This window comes from Arachis stenosperma, chromosome 6 (genome assembly GCF_014773155.1).
Source record: "Arachis stenosperma cultivar V10309 chromosome 6, arast.V10309.gnm1.PFL2, whole genome shotgun sequence".
Lineage (NCBI taxonomy): Eukaryota > Viridiplantae > Streptophyta > Magnoliopsida > Fabales > Fabaceae > Arachis > Arachis stenosperma.
In genome coordinates this window covers 135,616,942-135,639,347 of record NC_080382.1, presented here as the reverse complement: position 1 = coordinate 135,639,347, position 22,406 = coordinate 135,616,942, and the positions used below count along the sequence as shown (strand labels likewise).

General features: G+C 36.7%; 1 protein-coding gene across 1 annotated transcript; it reads left to right on the top strand.

Moving 5' to 3' along the window:
* The first annotated feature begins 20,711 nt into the window (after positions 1 to 20,711).
* On the top strand, positions 20,712 to 21,443 carry LOC130934720 (uncharacterized). The gene has a single exon (XM_057864261.1). The coding sequence runs from the start codon at positions 20,712 to 20,714 to the stop codon at positions 21,441 to 21,443; it is 732 nt and encodes a 243-aa protein (XP_057720244.1).
* The last annotated feature ends 963 nt before the right edge of the window (positions 21,444 to 22,406 follow it).

The window sequence follows — 22,406 nt, the reverse complement described above, 5'->3', positions numbered from 1 at the left end:
ACAAATCTGTCAGCTCTCTCAATTGTTAATTTGACTGATTATAAGACCTCGTGAAGTTGGTTAACTAGTTTCAACTTCCGTTGGAATAATTTCCTTCACCACTAAAGAATTCCATATCCATTCTAACCCATCCCAAAACCTACAATATCCTATAACAAATTTGTTTTGGTTTGAGACCAAGAAAAAATTTGGAAAAATGTCCTTCAACACCTCACCTGGTAACCAATCCACAATCGGACACTTCCACCATTTCCTACCCCAAAGACAGTCCTCGAATCATCTTATTTCTTACTTTCTACTCCTTTATCTGTAATTGACATATATCCTTCCATGAACTCTCTCTTGTAAGTATTGTTTGATGAGAAAGCAAAATATTAAGATCTAGATTATTGCAAGAACACACAATCTTCTTTGATAATGGATAATCTTTTCTTAGAGAACCGCCACCACCACTTAAATAAGAGAGTAGTATCTCGAATCACTGCATTTTCTACTCCCAACCGTCCTAACTTTTTTGGATCTTTTACTATTTTCCATTTCACTAAGGATATTTCATGTTTGCCATCTTCGTTACTCCACATGAATCTCCTCTGTAATAAAATTAACTTCTTTGTAACTGCTTTTGGCATCTTATATAAGATGAGATAATACACTGATAAACTACTAAGCACTGATTTAATAAGGACTGACTTACTAGTTTTTTTTATTGAGAATTTTTGTTTTTCACAAATTGAACTTCTTTTTCACTTTCTCTATTATCGGTTTTCAGGTTTTGACAAATTTTGGGTTTGTTCCCAATAAAATTTCAAGATATTTAATGGGCAAAGATGTTTTCTTACACCCTGTTTTGTCGATTTTTTGCAAATCGATGGTGGTTCGATTCTAATGGTTTGGGAGCGAAACATACTCCTCTTTTGTAGGTACCAGTTTTCTATAAGTGCATCAAAGTGTCTTCGATTAGACAGGTATCAAGATGAAAGATAAATTGAAATTTATAAAATAAAAAAAGAACTGAAAATTTAAAGTTTTTGAAAAGAAACAGTACTGAAATCGAAAAAGTTGCGTTGAAATTTAAAGAAAGCATTAAAATGCCTTCGACTGGGTCAAAGGGCTTTCACACAAAACTAAAAAATACTGTAATGTAAAATTAGACATGAAAATTAAAGAATGCTTGAAAGATAAATTAACTTGAAAAATAAACTCACTTGAAAGATAAAGTTTACTGGAATTTTAAATGGAAAATAAAGACAAATGAAAGGAACCTTACAGATAATTGATTCGAGGCAAACTCAGAAAGTCGCTGGGATGTGAGAGTGCGTGAGTAATTTCTGAAATGAAGTTCCAACCCTTATTTCCTAAAACTTCCTAATATGTTTAGCTTTCTTTTTGTAACTGATCATTAATTACACAATGTTGTCTTGCGCACGCACTCCCTGGTAACCGTTCCCACTCTTTGGCTGATAAACGCTTACTTATAAATTCCTCACGTGGTAAAAGCCTTCAACTTCTCCATTTACGTAACTGCTCAATCTGCTATTCGAATAACTTTTTCGATTACTTATCTCGAATATTTGTCCGACTAGACCTGTCCGATTCATTAAAGTGTTTTGAAATCGAATCTGTGTCGAGTACCTCCAACCAATGCCTACACGTGCATCTTTTTGACAACTGCTTACACCTTAATTGACCTCTTCACTACTTCGAACCAACTTACATTGATCGAAAAATATTTTTCGACTAACAAATTGCTCCCTTGGATTAATGTGTTTGTCTTCGATAGCATAATTGGAAGATGAAACACTTAATCCAAATTCAAATTTCAATCTCTTAAATTAGTAATAATTACCATTTAACTTCCCATTAATACTGACCCACTCGACACGTTTTCCGTGACTTACGCCTTCTCTCTCCATCACTTCGCCTTCTTCGCGAAGTTATTTCTTTTCTCTTTGAATTCCTTTTGCAATAACGACTACAGTAAAATCCCTTTAAATTCGACACTTCCTATCTTCGTTGAGCTTTCTCGAACCTTTATTCTCTCGATTCCTCTTGTATTTATCCCCTACGCAACCATTATTTCTCAATCCTCAAACTTTAATCTTCTCTATTCTGTAATGGCCGCCTCATCATCTCATGCTACTACCCAAGATAAGGGTAAAGGTCATGTGGTAGTACCACCAGCTCCACCAGCCCTTCATGTACTGAACCAAGTCAATGATGAAGTCATTGACGACCCACAGTTTCAAATTAATGATACCAGAATCCTAATCCCTTTCATGGTAGGCGAAAATACCCATTGTTTCCTTGGGCCTATCGAATCCTTAGAGAGGGTGAACAAGAAATTACCTTTCTTCCCTAGTGCTCAAGAGGAGGATCTGTTGATCAATCAAGCATTCGATATCTCTTTCTTCATCAATCAGAAATCCTTTAGAAATAACCCAAAGATTAACCCTCGTGGGGTTGACTTCACAGCCTGACATCAACGCCTTGCCCCTACAAAGAACGCTGATTGGGAGGCTTTGGGGATTCAGGAACTACTGAGGCTTTTTCACTTTTCACCTTCAACGCTCCCTTGGATGATTGGAGCTGTAACTTGTTTTTGGAACAGGACAACCAACAACTTCCACTTCCCTTGTGGAATGATTAGTATGTCTCTTTTGGATGTGGCCGCTATTACAGGGCTTCCAATAAATTCTCTAGACTGTACTTCTGACATGCAACGTAGGCACCAATACAATGTTGTCTTAACCAATTCTTATAGTGATTTCATTGCTCATAACATGGGTGCAGAGGACACTGCTATTACAGATGACGAGCATGTAGCCTTTCTGTTCTATTGGCTGAATGCAATCATTTTCTGTTTCCGAAGCGTTCAGATGTCAAGGTTTTTCCTTCCTCTGGCTGCTCTGCTTCATGAAGGAAATAATCTTAATTTGGCAAAATTTCTTTTAGGGCATATTTTCAAAGAGTTTGGTCAATTCGTACATTTGTCTCTGAGACAATAGTATGATTAGTACAGGTGGCCCTCTCTGACTTCTTCAGTTATGGCTTAATGCCATTTTCAAAAAGTTTATGACAAAGACTGGAGTTGGCGCTACTGACAAACAGCACATCGAAGGCTTCTGATTGGCTGATTACAAGCCTAATTTCCCAAATATACAATCGGACGAAGATCAATTTTGGGCTGTTTTTTCTCTCTTTCATTCATGTAAAGATTTTTACAATAACAACCTCAATTTCGCTCCTTTTATGCGTCGAAATTGTGGTCCTGCATGGCTTGATCTTTTACTCTTCCCAAATGACATCGAGAAAAATGAACTTGTGAATCAGAATTGGGCAAACTTGCTAGCTGTCCAAATAATTCCTACATGGCTGCCCCAACACAAAAAGGAAAAGTTCAAAGTGACCCTGTATGCCCCTCATTTTACAGCCAGGCAACTGGGCTTTTCTCAAGCCATTCCAACTCCGCTGCCTCGAAACAATAACTCATTCTGCCACATCACTCTGACTTCACAAGAAGAACTCGATGCTTGCCTCTTAAAGAATCAACAACACAGGGAGCGTTTCAATTTCCTTGTTTATGATCGCAGCTCATATATCACCAAGTCCTGCCTTGAATGGTGGACTGCTTATTACTCTAGGTACAATCATACTTTAGTAGAAATTCAGCAATCTGCTATTCGAACAGCCTTAGCTGTTGAAGGTTCTCCGAAAAGAACTCAAAAAAGAAAAGCTGACACCACAGCCTCCTCACGACAACCACAACACAAGAGTCGAAGAACTCCTACCAGGATTTCTAGAAGGGTAACCATTTCTATACATGCTCATACACTTTAAATCGAAATATTCTGAGAATCACATTTACTTAACAACTCTTGATTTTAATTTTTCATTAGTTATGATTACAACCGTCAAGTGAGAGCCCTCATGGAAATGAGCAAACCATCCGGAACATCCTTGCTGCTTCCTCTCAATCAGAGGATACAGCTAATTCAGATCCTGGTCCTCAATTAATTCGAAAACCAAGACTAATTCTAGGAATACTATTATTTCTACATGTGTTTCATTTAAGTTAAAATAAATCTTAACTTATAAATGTATACCTTTCATATCAGCCCACCACTGCTGCTCACTCTATCACATCTCCTTTGGCATCTAATCAGCCACTTTTACAACAACATCATGATCAAGGACACTCCACATCTCATGATTCGATCCAAGTCACAGGGTCTGTTGAACCACTGCAAATTACTTTTCCACCTCCCCTTGGGACACAAGTGATTAATTTGACAAAGGACCTTCTACAGCGTTATCCAACACAAACTCAAATCCTTGGTCCAACCTCACCAACCAACCAGGCTATCTTTTCTACTGAGAACCAAGTAGCCCCAGACTCTGACTCTGTCTTTTGAGTTGCTGAAACTACCAATTTAGATTTGCTTCGATCTAGAGTCTTAAAAACTCCTCAAGGATTCTCTAGTTCCCCGCAACAGGCTGAATTTCAAACTCCCCCTAGACAAGGATCTGGAAACTTGGGTGCTTCTACTACACCTACAAGTGCTACATTGGCCAGCCTAATCTCTATCTTAAATCAAGTCATCCAAGAGGACGAAGTACCTGTACATGTCCCAATACTTCCAAGACCTTCTGCAACTAGTCCTTTATTCGAGTTGACTGTTAATACTCGAGAACAATTTCGGTCGCTTCCTAAACTCTTGGATAATCCACCTGCTACACGGATCAATGATGCAATTCTCAACCAGCTTTTATCTGATCTTTTAAATTCTATCCTTGAACTCCCGGCTTCTACTCCACATTCTGCCATAGTCCAACAATTCAAGCAACTTGCCAACAATAGCATAGCTTTCCAAAATAAACTCCAAAAGAGATCGAAAACAAGGAAGCTAAGATTAAAACTGAAGTAGAAGGTTGTGTCGTAGCCCTTCAACCAATCAAAGCTTCCCGTGAAGAATTCGATCTAAGAATCTCTCATGCTATTTCTATTTAGCCTTTTTATGACAAAGAAGAGGTAAACCTCGAAACAGAATTAGTCCAGATCAATGAAAAGCTTACCAAAATACGCAAGAGACGAGTTGATATAGCCATACTCTGACTACTGCCCAGCAAGAACAACAACATCTCATCCAAGAAATTGTTTCAATCGAGACCAAGCAAGAAGAATATGAGAAAAAACTTGAGAAGGTCCAATTCGACAAGTTCAAGCATGTTGAGGCACTTTCAACTTTGGACATTAAAAGGGCAAAGCTACGCTTAGACTTGGCAAAACTTCTGGCGCCTTACACTTCTTAGATTTCAGTATTTGTAATACTTTCCTTTCCTTTTGGACTTATGCACTGTGACTTTAATTTGGCAAACAAAAATATTGCTTTAAGTATTTTTCATTAATCGAGTCAATTAGATGTCCCGATTCGATATCTTTGATTCGATATGCATTTCTCGAATACAATCCTATCACTTGGAAAGGACCTTCCCAAGTATGGGACCATTTGCCAAGAAATACCTATTTCTTTTCTATTGGCAAAATAACCTTTAAAACCAACTCACCTATACTGAAATACTTTTCTCTTATTCGACGATTATAACTTCGAATAACACTTTCTTTTTTTCGAATCATACTCTCAAGTGCCAGGATTCACTCTGAATCTAATTCATTCAACTCATCAAACATTGCATTCCAGTAATCATCAACTGAAAAATCATTTTGTTTCAACACTCTTAAAGTATTTAAATTAATTTTTAATGGTAACACTATATCATGGCTATAAACCAATTTATACGGTGAAGTATTTGTTGACCCCCTTGGTGAATTTCGATAAACCCATAATACTTGACTTAAAGTTTCATGTCATGTTCGGAGTCTATTCCCGATATGCTTCTTTATCAGACTAATTAAGATCTTGTTTGCTGCCTCTACCCGCCCATTAGCCTGTGCATAATAAGGAGTTGAGGTAACCATATTGATATTCCTCGAAGTTGCAAAATTTTTAATTCGCTGACCAGTAAATATAGTTCCTTGATCAGTACTCAATGTTTGAGGAATTCCAAATCAATGAATAATATGTTCCTCAATAAAGTCTATTATTTCATTTTGACCAACTTCTATTAGGGAAATTGCTTCAACCCACTTTGTGAAGTAATCAATTGCTACCAAGATAAATTTATGCTGTTTCGATGAAGGATGGTGAATTAACCCAATCAGATCCAAAGCACAACCTCTAAATGGCCATGGTTTTATGATCAAGTGCAACTCAGATGCTGGGATCTATTGTATTGACCCATGCTTTTGCCACTCCTAACATGCCTTTGCATAATCAACATAATCTTTTATCATGGACGGCCAATACACATGATTGCGATATAACACCCATTTCATCTTTTTTTCAGCTTGATGGGCATCACATATCCCATTATGGACTTTGTCCAAAGCAATATTTTGATCATCTTGGCCTAAACATCTTGACAAACTCCCATCGATCCCTTTCTTATATAACTTATCAGCCATCAAGACAAAATTTACTGCTCACAATTTTATCTTTCTATCGATTGGAATACTGAGATTCCTTAAATACTGAGCATTAGGCTTTCTCCAATCAGTATCTTCCCGTTTTTCTATACACAAAACCTCTCTTTCATTCGCAGGCACTAATATTTGATGGATACTAGCCAATTTTTTAAGAGTTTTTGGACCAATTCTATATCTCGAAGCTATTTGGCTAATTCATTAACAATTTCATTATGAATCCTTGATATGTGAAACAAAGAAACTTTTCGAAAGGAGGTTATCAACTCCCAAGCAATTGTTAATTACTTTTACAATTTCTCATTATTGCATTTAAACTCCTTCGATAACTGCTTTAGAACCAACTGAGAATCCCCCAGTATTTGAACTTCCAAAGCCCCTTTACTAATTAATATTTCTAAACCCAAAATCAAAGCTTCGTACTCTGCCACATTATTCGAGCAAGGATATTTTAATTCAAACAAGAATTCTGATGGAATCCCCTATAGTAAGATTATAAGAATCCCAACCCATGCACTATTTTTATACTTCGATCCATCAAAATATAACTTCCAATAATCGACTTCAATATCGATTACATTTGCCCCCTGGTCATTCAGGTCCTTCGAATTATTCACAAGAAAATCTGCAATGACCTGACCTTTCACAGCTTTGGCTGGGACGTATTGTAAATCAAACTCTGTCAAGGCTAGCATCCATTTTCCTAAACGTCCTCGTAACATTGGAAAACTTAACATATATTTGATGAGATCAGTTTGTGCTATAACCTTCACCGATTTAGCCACCATATAACATTTTAGTTTCATACATGCATAATATAAAGACAAACACAATTTCTCTATCGGGGAATATCTTGTTTTGATATCAGTTAGAACTCGACTAAGGTAATAAACTGCCCGTTTATGTCCATTCTCATCATCTTGGGCTAACATACACCCAATTGTGTTTATAGATGCTGCAATGTATAATTTTAAGGGCTCATGCGGACGAATATTCGCTATAATCGGAGCCTTAGACAAATAAGTTTTAATCGAATCGAATGCTAATTGATGCTCATCTGTCCATTCGAACTATGATTCATTCTTTAGTTTTACTAAAGGTGCAAACACTCTAGTTCGATCAGAAAGATTTGAGATGAACCTTCTGAGGTAATTCACTTTTCCCAGGAAAGACTGCACTTCTTTTTTTTTTTATTTGGGCGCAGACAATGCTAATATTGCATCTTCTTTATTTTTATCAATTGCAATTCCTTTTTTATGAACAACAAAATCTAGGAAATTTTCGGCTGACATACCAAAAGCACATTTTAAAGGATTCATCTTTAATCCCTTTTTTATCATGGTAGCAAATGCCTTTCTTAAATGCTCAATGTGTTGATTTACTGAAATCGATATGACCATAACGTCGTTGATATATACCTCCATAAATTTTTCAATAAACTCATGGAATATAGCATTCATTGCTCGCTGGTACATTGCACTAGCATTTTTTAAACCAAAAGGCATAACTACCCATTCATAAGTGCCCAATGCCCTTGGATAACGAAAGGCAGTTTTGGACACATCATCTTCTGTAATGAAGATTTAGTTATATCTTGAATAACCGTCCATGAAACTTAAGATTTCGTTTCTTACTGCAGAATCGATCAACATATTTGCAATTGGCATAAAGTATTCATCTTTTGGAGTAGCATTATTCAAATCTCGAAAATCAATGCATACTCTTAGCTTCCCATTTTTCTTCATTATGGAAACAATATTCGAAACCCACTCCACATATCATGCAGTTCGAATAAATTTCGCTTTAATCAAGTGCTCTATTTCTTTTTTAATCTTTTGATTAATTTCTGGAGCAAATCATCGTGGAGTTTGCTTCACAAGTCTAGCATTTGGTTTTAATGCTAACCGATGTTCCACAAGTGAATGATCGAGACCGGACATCTCATGATAATCCCAAGCAAAACAATCTTTAAACTCATGTAAAAGATGGAAAAGTTCAGTTCGAAAAGGATCAACCAGATCTTTACAGATATAAGTGATTCGAACGTCATCGGAAGTCCCCAAATTAATTTCTTCTAAGGGATCCTGAGATTCAAAGCCTTTGTAAGGTTCACCATCTTTTACTAAATGCTTTTCAAAACCCAAAGGTTCTAAATTATAGATGCAATCAAAAGTGAAATCAACAACTTCCTTAGAAATAGGAGAAACTTGATTATTTATTAAATTAAAATTTCTTCGATTTTCAATTAAATCGGCAGTTTGGCTTGCAGCATCACTTTCATTACATAAAGAAGAAACATGTAAACTATAACTAAACTCAACCAAAGATTTCGAGTTAATACAACTACTATTTTAAGAACTTCTAACCCTACGTGATTCTATTTCATTAGAAGAATCATCTTTATTTTTTACAGAAAAAAAATTTATTAAATAATTATGCAAAGTTACCAGGTAATCGGAAACTTCCTCAACCTGGTCCATAGGGCAATCTTTCAGGAGATCTTCAAAAAGGACCATCCAAGCCAGTTGGAGCGAAATTCAACTCTAGGTAACACAACTTTACTGACAGACCTTCCGAGGACAAGTAACAACCTTTACAAGTATAAGAGTTCAGTGTCCTATCGACATTCAAAGGCTTCAACTTAGGATTATACATCCTGAAATCAACATGAAGTTGTTCGACATAAAGGTTCGAATCTGCCTTAATGACTTTAGGCTTTGCATCCTTCGTCCAAAGAAGAACACTTTGATGCACGGTAGAAGGTACAGCCCCAACACCATTAATCCAATCTTGCCCCAACAAGGCATTATAACTCACTTTTGATGGAACCACCACAAACACTGTGTTTCACTCGGATGATCCAACCTTTACACTTAGAGTAACCAGCCCTTTTGCTGGAGTCAAAGTCCCACTAAAGTCCATCACGGCAATGTTTGTGGGGACTAAATCATCAGGATACTTTCTCACCTTCATTAACATTCTCTCTGACAAAAGATTGATTGCTGCCCCACCATCGATCAAGACTTTGTTTACTTTGATTCCTCTCAAAGTAGTGGTCATATGGAGCGGGCAGAGATGAGACATTTGTTTTTTAGTAGGCTGAAGAAAATACCCCGGCTCATCTTCAAGTTGGATGAAGGAAAAAGCTTCCTCATCCTCCATATCATAATTCTCCTCTGGGTTGCCTTCGTATTCCCCCAGATACTCAGTTGGGATAATCAAAATCGTTCCAATCATATCGTCATCCCCTTCTTCGAAGTATTCCTCATCGACATAAACTTCTTTACCTTTCTCGACCCCTGAATATTGGGCTATTGCTTTGCCCTTTCCCATCTTTGAAGGAGATGGAATTCCCTTTGGATAAGTCTCTCCATCGGAAGGAAAGACAATTCGGGAATGCACAGTTGCCCACTTGCTTACTTCTGCCTGAGGCTTCTTATTATGATTGAAATTTCTTCTTTCTCATCTACCTCTTGGATACCCTCTGGCTCGACCACGATAGTAGATATATTGGTTTCAAGGAGGTCCCCGATGTCTCTACTGTGGGTTGCGTCGATAAAGAGCATCCCGCTTCTGGAACTCTTGACAGTTCTGAATCCATTGGACACCTATAGACTGAGATCGGCTCAAAGGTGAAACCACATTCTGTTAAGGAGTCTTAGAACTCTGCCCCTCCATATGCCTAACTAGCTGCCTTTGTCGAGCCTGCTCTTCTCTATGAGCTAGCTCCTTCTTCATTCTCTCTTTTTCAAAGATTGCTGCGGCTTCAGGATCAAAAATAGCATTACACTGTAGACACAGAGATATGATACGTGAAAATTAGATTTCACGTATAACAACCAGCAAGTATACCGGGTCGCATCAAGTAATAAAACTCACTTAGAGTGAGGTCGATCCCACGAGGATTAGTGGATTAAGCAATTTTTAGTTAAATGGTGATCTAGTTAAGCAGACAATTTGTGATTTCTTGATATATTCAACATGAAAGCAAAATGCAGAAATATAAATGACAGTAGATTAAAGTGACTGAAAGTAAAAGACAATTAATTAAATGACTGGAAGTGTAAATAGCAGAAACTTAAAGTGCAAGAAAGTAAGAACTGAATTGTAAATGGCTGAAGCTTAAATTGCAAGTAATTAAAGAATAAATGTAAATGGCAGAAATGGTAAAGTGCAGGAATGTAAACTAGGGAATTGGGTACTGGGTAATAAGAAATTTGAAAGAACAAAAGTAAAGATTGATGATGGGTGAGATCACTAGGGATCAGAGATGTTAGTTCCTCATGAATTAATGGTGATTAATGCGGTATTTTACAACCACAAACTTACCGGCAAGTGCACCGGGTCGTACCAAGTAATACCTCATGTGAGTGAGGGTCGATCCCATGAGGATTGATGGACTAAGCAACAATGGTTAAATGATTTACTTAGTTAGGCAAGCAGAAAATGGTTTTGAGAAGTTCAAAAGGTTTAAAAAGTGACTTTAAAATATTAGAAGGCAGGCATGCAAGTAATTAAGTTGAAAATAAAATATGAGAGAAAACAGTTAAGACTTCAGAGTTATCTATTTTCCTGATTGACTTTTCTTATTTACTATTTTAATCATGCAAGATTTAATTCATGGCAAACTATTTGTGACTAGACCCTAATTCCTTAGACCTTCCTAGTCTCCTCTAAAATTCATCAACTGCCAATTCCTTGGTTAATTAATTTCAATTAGAGGGTGATGATCAAATTCCAGTTTATATGCCACAAGAATCCTAATTATCCAAAAATAAGGGGATTATATGTCACGTATCCCGTTAAATACAAACAATTAGAAATTCAGGATAATATGTTTTCAAGCTGTTGTTCAAGTAAAGAGCTTTTCCAAGTTATACAAGAACATAATTAGAACATGGGTCATACTTCCGTTCCACCCAAATTCATAAAATAAAGAACGAAAACAATTATTGAAATATAAATCAAAACATGAATTAAAATAGAGAATTAATAGTATCAATCCATACAATAGACAGAGCTCCTAACCTTAATAATGGAGGTTTAGTTGCTCATGGTTCAGAGAGAAAATAAGGATTCAGGTAAATGCTGAAGTATGGAATGTAAATTGGTATAGAATTCCCTAATGGAATCCCCCGAAATCCCTCGGAATCCCCCTAAAGAAGAAAAGTTTCTACTTTTTATATCTAATCCTAATTAAATCAAATTTCTGAAATTAAAATAATATCTTTTCCTATCTTAAAATTCAAATTTGCATCAGAATTAATTAAATAATCCACGCCTTGTAACGTGGGGACCACTTGGCTTCACTGGATCCGCGCCTAACTTGGCAGAGAGCTGCGCCTTACTTGAGTGCCAAAATGGGGCCCAGAAATTGTCCCCAGCATTTTCTGCATTTTTTGCACGTAGCGCATGTCACGCGTACGCGTCAGTCACGCTTACGCGTCGATGGTCTTTTCCGCGTGTCACGCGTACGCGTCAGGTACACGCACGCGTCACTGCACAATTCTTCAAATCACATGCACTCGTTAGGTACGTGCACGCGTCGCCTTGGAAATCTCTAAATCACGCGCACGCGTCGGGTATGCGCATGTGTCGCTCCTCACTGTCATCTCCTTTAATTCTTGTGCTGCAGAAATTCCATCAAATCCAGCTAAATGCTACCAAAAATAAACAGATTTGCACAAGACTCAAAGTAGCATCCATAGTGGCTAAAAGATAATTAATTCTTGATTAAACTTAACAAATTAAATGCAAATTCACTAGAAAAAGATAAAAAAGATGCTCACGTATCACAACACCAAACTTGAATTGTTGCTTGTCCTCAAGCAACCAAACTAGTATAGGCTAAGGATGTGAATTTGCATGAGAATGAGAGTTCGATTAAGCTCAAGTCTATTCTTAAAATGGGATTTATTCATTGTAATTTTGAACAGTTTTGGCATCTCACTCTCCTTTGAATCAGAGGAATGTTAGTGTCATTTGGAATTAGAATCTGGATCATATTATGAATTCTTTGATTTTTATATTCCAGTTTAATCCTTGAACACAGCATGATTTTCTTTAATTTATTTTTCTTTGGTGATTTGCACCTTGAGCCTAGCCGTGACTTTAAATGTTTTGTCTCAAGCGTTAGTTGACATTGAAATACCACAAGCACTTAACTGGGGGACTCTCTTTGAGTTCTGATTTTTCTTTCAATTACTCCCAGACAGTGGTGCTCAATGCCTTTGGCATACTCTGTTAAACGCACTTGGTCTCGACTCTAAGTGTTCTGTCTCAAGGATTACTTGACACAATCACACCACAGGCATATGACTAGGAAAACAACTCTTTGAGCTTTTAATCATATCTGACCTCAGATGAGCGGATATTTTATACGCTTTTTGGGGGGTAATTTCATGTAGATTTTAGTATGTTTTAGTTAGTTTTTAGTAGATTTTTATTAGTTGTTAGGAAAAAATCATATTTCTGAACTTTACTATGAGTTTGTGTGTTTTTCTGTGATTTCAGGTATTTTCTGGCTGAAATTGAGGGAATTTAGCAAAAATCTTATTCAGGCTGAAAAAGGACTGCCGATACTGTTGGATTCTGACCTCCCTGCACTTGGAATGAATTTTTTGGAGCTACAAGAGTCCAATTGGCGTGCTCTCAATTGGGTTGGAAAGTAGACATCCAGGTCTTTCCAACAATATATAATAGTCCATACTTTGCGCGAAGATAGACGATGTAAACTGGCATTCAACGTCAGTTCCATGTTGCAGTCTAGAGTTCAGCGCCAGAAACAGGTTGCAAGTTGGAGTTCAACGCCAGAAACAGGTTACAACCTGGCGTTCAACTCTAGAAACAGCCCAGGCATGTGAGAAGCTTAAGTCTCAGTCCCAGCACACACCAAGTGAACCCCAGAAGTGGATTTCTGCACTATCCATCTTAGTTTACTCATTTTCTGTAAACCTAGGTTACTAGTTTAGTATTTAAACAACTTTTAGAGACTTATTTTGGATCTCATGACATTTTTTAGATCTGAACTTTGTACTTTTTGATGGCATGAGTCTCTAAACTCCATTGTTGGGGGTGAGGAGCTCTGCAGCATCTCGATGAATTAATGCAATTATTTATGTTTTCCATTCAAACACGCTTGTTCCTATCTAAGATGTTCATTCGTGCTTCACTATGAAGAAGGTGATGATCCGTGACACTCATCACCTTCCTCAATCCATGAACGTGTGCCTGACAACCACCTCCGTTCTACATTATATTTAATGAGTATCTCTTAGATTCCTTAATCAGAATCTTTGTGGTATAAGCTATAATCCATTGCCAGCATCCTTGAGAATTCGGAAAGTCTAAACCTTGTCTGTGGTATTCTGAGTAGGATTATAGGATTGGATGACTGTGACGAGCTTAAAACTCGCGGGTGTTGGGCATAGTGACAGACGCAAAAGGATCAATAGATCTTATTCTGACATGATCGAGAACCGACAGATGATTAGCCGTGCTGTGACAGAGCATTTGGACCATTTTCACTGAGAGGATGGGAAGTAGCCATTGACAACGGTGACGCCCTACATACAGCTTGCCATGGAAGGAGCCTTGCATTTATGAAAGTGAGAAAGCATTATATTGCAGGAATTTAGAGGACAAAGCATCTCCAAAACTCCAACATATTCTCCATTATTGCACAATAAGTATTTATTTTATGCCCTTTTCACTTTTTACAATTAAACTTGAAAAACACTGTTATTAGTATCCTGACTAAGAATAATAAGATAACCATAACTTGCTTCAAACCAACAATCTCCGTGGGATTCGACCCTTACTCACGTAAGGTATTACTTGGACGATCCAGTGCACTTGCTGGTTAGTTGTGCGAAGTTGTGAAGAATTGTGATTTTTAATTTCGTGCACCAACCTCCCTAGTCATTGATGCTCAAAGCCTTGCACCTTGCTTTTATTATTATATATTTTTTCCTTTTGCTGTTTCTTTTGCTTCAAGGATTAAATTTGTGTTTGTTTCAGAGAAGTCATAATAATTCTCTAAATTCCTGTTACTTATAAATCAACATCCTTTTATTCAAATTCAAATATGCACTGTTCATGTCATGCATTCAAAATTACAAACAATACCACCACATTTAAGTAAATAAGACTACTCTTAAATATAAACTCAATTTCTCATGCAATACATCACTTCTTTTTCTTTTAAATTCAAGCTTAGTGAGCAACATATGAGGCATTTTTTTTTACTAAAAGTACTAAAGATTATGCAAGCAATTAAAGCAACAGAAAACAGAAGATAACACAATAAGAACGGAAGAGAAATAGAATGAAAGGAACTCAACCACCTCAGTTATGCTGGTGGTCATCTCATTCCTTCATGAAGCACATTCATCTCCCTTTGGTGCTAAACAGAAAAGCCATAAGCGAAGCGTTAACACCAAACTTAAAGGTTTGCTTGTCCTCAAGCAAAGAAGAACTGCAAACAGAGAGAGATATAAAAGCAATTAATATGATGAAAGAAGAATAAAAAGATAAAAGAACAAGAGAGAATTAGGATTTGGGAGGTGGATGATTTGAAATCAGGCGATGAGGTGGTTCAATTGGGCATAGCATGCGACGCGTACGCGTGAGGCACGCGTAGGCGTGGATCACATGAATTTCAAGCGACGTGAACGCGTACGCGTGGATGGCCAGAATGGGAAAACGACACGAACGAGCATCCGCGTGGTGGGGCATGTGCGCCCAGCATAGTTCCAGCCCCACACCAGCATAACTTTCTAGCCAAACACCTTTTACGCCGATTTTACTCATCCACGCGTGCGCGTACTTGACGCGTATGCGTGGAGTGTCAAAAGTACAAATGACACGCACGCGTACGCGTGAGCCAATTTGTGCGCAAAGCACACTTTCTGCGCCACTCCCGCACAGCTTTCTGTTCACTCTTCTCTTGTCTTTTCTCCTTTTTTTTTGAAATATCCGGTTCCTGTTCTAAAATAGCTGCATGATCAGAAAAAAATTCAATAAAAATCGAATAAGTAAGAAAACTACTACTACGAAAAATAACTAAGGATACGAAATTATCGAGTTGTCTCCCGACAAGCGCTTCTTTAATGTCACTAGCTTGACACTTGATTGTTGAATTTTCTTCCTCTTCTTCCAGTTGGTTAAAAGAAATGTCTCCAAAGGGGGGAGGTGAAGATTAGTGCCCCCTGATATAAAGTCCTCTTAACAAGCTTTCTTTTATTGTGATTAGCTTGATTCACCTTGCTTGTTGGGGTAGAGGTTGGATTGTTTCTTGCTGACCTTTTCTTCTTCATAGATATTTTCTTCTGTTTCTTGTTCACAATCCCCTTTTCAGTGCTTTCCTTGATCGCCTTCACTTCTTTGATTTCAAGATTTTGGTGTTGTGTGATGGTTAGAGTGTACCTTTCATTAAGAACTTCTTGAATTGGTGGTTCAATAAACTCACATTCTATGGCACTCTCTGCTTCATTGGAATGTAAATTCCCATAATTGTTTTCATCCTTTACAACCTCCTTTGTTTATGCATCTTCCTCCTTTGTTTTTGCATCCTCCTCCTTTGTTGGCGCATCTTCCTCCTCCTCCATGTGTGAGGGTAGAAAGTTCTCCAATTCATTGGAGTATGAACTCCTTTGATTGATTTCCTCATTTTCTTCTATAGGATCTTGTATTATATCACTTGGTAAGGAATTTGCTTGTTCTTCTTCCTGGGACTTGGTAATCAGCTGCACATAATTCTCTACATTTTTGACAATCGTCTTTATATCATGTATGAATTCTTTCATGAGAAGCTCAAGATCTGATGGTATTTGAGATGCATAAGGAGATGGTGGCTCTTGATATGCATAAGAACGAGATGATGGTTCTTGATAAGTGTAAAAAGAGGATGGTTCTTGGTATGAATAGGGAGATGGTGGCTCTTGATATGGGTAGAAGGATGATGGTTCTTGATATGGATAGAGAGGTGGTGGTTCTTGGTATGAATATGAAGATGGTGGTTCTTGATATGAATATGAAGGTGGTGGCTCTAGATAGTTGGAACATGGAGTATTGAAGTTTCTTTGGTTTTGACTTTGCCAACCAAAATTTAGATAGTTCCTCCATCCACCATAATATGAATCACTACTTGGGTGTGAGTAGTAACCTATGTGATCTCTCTCCATTATTTTTCCTTAGCACAAAACACAAAAAAGGATTAAACGCACCATGTGGTAAACAGGAAAGCAAAGAAGAAAGAATAGAATTCTAAGAATTAAAATAAGAAAAATTAAAATAAAACTAACTAGGAAACACCAAACTTAATTTCAGAAATTAAGAAAAATATTAGTGCTAAATTTTTTTTTCGAATTTTTTTTAAAATAAAATTAAAACTAAAATGCCTAATCTAAGCAATCAAATAACTAATAATTGTTAATCACTATCAATTCCCGGCAACGGCGCCAAAAACTTGGTATGGAATTTTACAACCACAAACTTACCGGCAAGTGCACTGGATCGTACCAAGTAATACCTCAGGTGAGTGAGGTCGATCCCACGAGGATTGATAGACTAAGCAACAATGGTTAAATGATTTACTTAGTTAGGCAAGTAGAAAATAGTTTTGAGATGTTCAAAAGGTTTAAAAAGTGACTTCAAAATATCAGAAGGCAGGAATGTAAGTAATTAAGTTGAAAATAAAATATGGGAAAAAACAGTTAAGGCTTCAGAGTTATCTATTTTCCTGATTGATTTTTCTTATTTACTATTTTAATCATGCAAGATTTAATTCATGGCAAACTATTTGTGACTAGACCCTAATTTCTTAAACCTTCCTAGTCTCCTCTAAAATTCATCAACTGCCAATTCTTTGGTCAATTAATTCCAATTAGAGGGTGATGATCAAATTCCAGTTTATATGCCACAAGAATCCTAATTATCCAAAAATAAGGGGATTATATGTCACGTATCCCATTAAATACAAACAATTAGAAATTCAGGATAATATGTTTTCAAGCTGTTGTTCAAGTAAAGAGCTTTTCCAAGTTATACAAGAACTCAATTAGAACATGGGTCATACTTTCGTTCCACCCAAATTCATAAAATAAAGAAAAAAAACAATTATTGAAATATAAATCAAAACATGAATTAAAATAGAGAAATAATAATATCAATCCATACAATAGACAGAGCTCCTAACCTTAACAATGGAGGTTTAGTTGCTCATGATTCAGAGAGAAAATAAGGATTCACGTAAATGCTGAAGTACGGAATGTAAATTGGTATAGAATTTCCTAATGGAATCCCTCGGAATCCCCCTAAAGAAGAAAAGTTTCTCCTTTTTATATCTAATCCTAATTAAATCAAATTTCTAAAATTAAAATAATATCTTTTCCTATCTTAAAATTCAAATTTGAATCAGAATCAATTAAATAATCCACGCCTTGTAACGTGGGGACCACTTGGCTTCACTGGATCTGTGCCTAACTTGGCAAAGAGCTGCGCCTTACTTGAGTGCCAAAATGGGGCCCAGAAATCGCCCCCAGTGTTTTCTGCATTTTCTGCACATGGCGCATGTCACGCGTACGCGTCAGTCACGCGTACGCGTTGATGGTTTTTTCCGCATGTCACGCATACACTTCAGGTACGCGCATGCGTCGCCATGGAAAGCTCTAAATCACACGCATGCGTCGGGTATGCGCACGCGTCGCTCCTCGCTGTCATCTTCTTTAACTCTTGTGCTGCAGAAATTCCATCAAATCCAGCTGAATGCTACCTAAAATAAATAGATTTGCACAAGACTCAAAGTAGCATCCATAGTGGCTAAAAGATAATTAATTCTTGATTAAACTTAATAAATTAAATGCAAATTCACTAGGAAAAGATAAGAAAGATGCTCACGCATTAGTGATCAATTTCTTCTCAATCATGTGAGTAGATCTATGGCGGATTATGAATAATTGAATCCTAATCTCTTAGTGATTCAATTTCTCTTATTACAAACAATTGCCAATCCAAATGCCACACAATTCCCAGGATTTCAATTCAAGATGGTTACATCTCACGTACCAAACCAAGAATATATCAATCAAGAGAATCATGAGAGGATAAATCCCAAACTGAATTCTATGACTTCTTTCTCAAGTTCATCACACAATTCAAGTAGATTCAATCCTTCTCTCGATAGTAATTTATTCTATGAATCCCAAGAGTTTCCCCTTAGATAAACAAATTTGAATTGAGAAGAAGAGAAGATATATTGATTCATTCAAACAAACAGAGCTCTTCCCATAGTGAAAATGGGGTTTAGTGACTCATAGCTCCAAGTACAAAACTAAAATTCAAAACTGAAAATTAAACTAAGTACCAAAAATGAAAAGAAAAGGAAATATACAAGCTAGATGAAAGTAAAAGTGATGTAAAGTATATTCCCCTCAAAAGGTGGAGTAAAAGTCCCTTCAAGTACAAAACTCTTTCCTATGTATACTAGTCCTTTGGCTCTTTGAAAGGTCTTCAATCATGCTTTCCGGATTAGGAAGTGGGCTTTGTTGGACTTGAGACTTAAATTTGGACTTCTTCACTTGTGCGTGCACATGTCTGCTTGTGCATACGCATGCCAGCAATAATTCCCCTTGTGCGTGCGCGTCCATCATCCTTCGCATGCGCATAGTAGCAAAAATCCTCCTTGTGCGTACGCACATTAACAAAATTTTCCAAGCTACTTATCGGGCACGCTATTGGCAAGCACGCCTTCATACTTCCAAGTTGGCAATGTGTTTGTATTATCCCAGGGCTGAAATTTTGTAAAGGCGTTGCTAACTTAGTTTTCCCAGTTAGCAACGTTTTCCTCTACTCCCAGGAGCCAAAATTTGCAAAGGCTTTATTCATATGCTTCCTGGGGCCAAAATTTTAAAGGCGTTGCTAACTTGGTTTCCAAGTTAGCAACGTGTTCAATGCCCAAATTTGAAAGATACATTGGTAACTTGCAAGCATGAGTTAGTAACTCCTTCATTGTATTTCCATGAGTTAGAATCATTGGCGTTGTCTACTTGAATCTTAAGTTGCTAATGCCTTCATAAACTTTGCTCTCCAACTTCAATATTGAAGTAAGGAAGGCGTTGCTAACTTGGAAAATAAAGTTGCCAACGCCTTCACATTTCTTATCACCATCCTCCCATGTTGCATTAAGGAAGGTGTTGCTAACTTGAGAAATCAAGTTGCCAACGCCTTCACACTTTGATCACCATCCTCCCATGTTTGAAAATAGAAGGCGTTGCTAACTTAGAAAACCAAGTTAGCAACGTGTTCATAGTTGAAATAGAGGAAGTAGTGATGCTACATTAGGAAGGCGTTGCTAACTTGGAAAACCAAGTTAGCAACGTGTTTATAGTTGGAGTAGTGAAGGCGTTGCTAACTTGAGTTCTCAAGTTGGCAACGTCTTCAATCTTTATGCAAGGAAGGCGTTGGCAATGCCCAAACTTGAGTTGGCAATGCCTTCAATGGTCTTCTCTTTGCTCCATGGCTCTTTGCTCCACCTATCATTAACCAAAGAACTTGCATCAAAGTTTTGCCATTCTATGCAACTAATTTCAAGAGATTCATTCATACCAATTCATTTATAAGTTCTTTGAATTACTTGCATGAATTTGGCCAAAGTTTACCTAGTTCTTGGTACTTTAATGCATGGGGATAAAACTCATCAAAGTGCTTGTTTATTTCAAAGAAAATGAATAAAATTAAGCTAAAACTAACTAAACTAACTAGCTAGTTTAAGAAGTGGTAGAATTGTTACCATGTCTAAAGAAGTTTCAAACGGCAATGCAAAAATAAGTTATGATGTCCCAATAACTGATACACAAATTTCTGTAAATTTGATTCCACATGCAGAGTATAATTCTGGGGAGAATATAATGTTGCAGTTATTGGTGCAAGTGCTGGTGGTAGTGGGCAAAATCCACGCCCTAGGATCACCCCAGTATAGAATCAACCGCAAGTAACCGCAGGTTGGCCTCCATTTGTTCTTCCTCCTGGTTGTACGTTTGCTGTGAGCAGTTACACATTTTCAGTCAGATTTAAAAATGCGCCAGGTACGGTTTCTAACCAACCTTCTTTTTCATATTATGATGTTAGTCGAGATTACCAAGTGGGCTCTTTGTCGAATAATTTAGAATCGATGGCTGAGTTTCAACAATATATTGATAAAAGCCATCATGATTTAGTCAACCTATTAACTCACCAGATGACTAATATTCTGAATCCTATCCTGACTGACAATGAGTCAAAATATGATCAACTCGTTATACAAGTCGAAAGAATTGTCCGAATTGTTGATTATGATGAGGGGCAGCCTATTCCCCAAGATTTAGTAGTAAATCAAGAAAACGAGGAGAATGTAGTTAATAATCTGGAAAGGGAAGAAAATATCTCTTATCTTGTTCGACGAGATCAAAATGCTGATGAAGTTTTGAATAGACTTCACACACAATGTGGATATCATTACCAGGTGATAAGGATTGTCGAGGATGCCCTCAATAGAATGGGTATCAATATGGGTCTCATGTATCGATCATATTTTGTTTTTTCTTTCCCTGCTGTAGTACAAATGACAGAAGTGCTAATGGGTGTAATAAATCTCAAAATAATTACAAAATTTATAAGAGAGGCTGGAGAGTCAACTGTCAAGCATATAGCTCGCTATATAGTCGAATTAGAAAATTTGGCAAATAATAAAAATCTGAGAATGAAGTTTTTTCCTGCTTCATTAACAAAAAATGTTTTCAATTCGTTTTCAAATTTAAGACCTAATTCGGTTTTGACGTGGGCACAATTGAAAAATGCTTTTCATGCTCAATTCTATAGGACAAAGTTAAATGTCTCGTTGACAGATTTGCTTGCAATAAAATGAGACGATAGAAAATCGATAAATGACTATATAATTCAATTTAAAAATGCTCGCAATCGATGTTATGTATCGATCCCTGAAAACGAGATCGTCAAAATAGCCATGAAAAGTCTTGGCTTTTATATGCGTCGAAAATTACTTTATGTGCATATTCCTGATTTAGCCCATTTGGCTGAGAGAGTTCGACAAGTTGAAAAAATAAAAGAAGAAAAGAAGAACGAAAGAGAAATGGTTGAGTATGAGTTTGTCAAAAACAATATTTAATTATGATAAGTATTTTTGCTTGTACATATTGGAACCCGTTGGAAGGAGTTACGTGGCTCAGGTCCCAGAACCTTTGGACCACTTAATGGTCCCATTAGAAAACATGTTTTTAGAGTTTTTTTTAACAATTACTACATAGTCTTTGAACTAATTTTAATTACAAATTAACTCTATATATTTTATTTAATTATAAAAATTATTTTTTATTTTATAAATTATTATTTTATCAATTATATATTATATTATTAATAATCAAATACAAAAACAACAACCAATTATATCCTCTATTGATCCTAATAAAGCTTTTGGCTATTCCAATCGATTAAAATATTAAATTTGATCTCGTGATGTTCGTCCATGACTTCCAAATCGTGTTTCTTTGAAATTCAATCGATTGGTTTATCAAAACAATCGATTGAATTGTAACTCAATCGATTGAATTACAGTGTATCACAAAATAATCGATTGAAAGTTGTAAGGTAGAATGGTTTTCACTTAAACCAATTGATTGTTTATACTTTCCAGTCGAATGAATGCCCAGAAACAATCGATTGTTTTTGTTACTCAATCGATTGAATTCACGGAAACAACATGAATTTGCCAAATACAATCGATTAGAAAGTGATGACATTGAAGTTTTAGCCAAATTCAATCGATTGGTAATGTAATCTAATTGATTGGAAGGTGATGAAGTTAAATTTT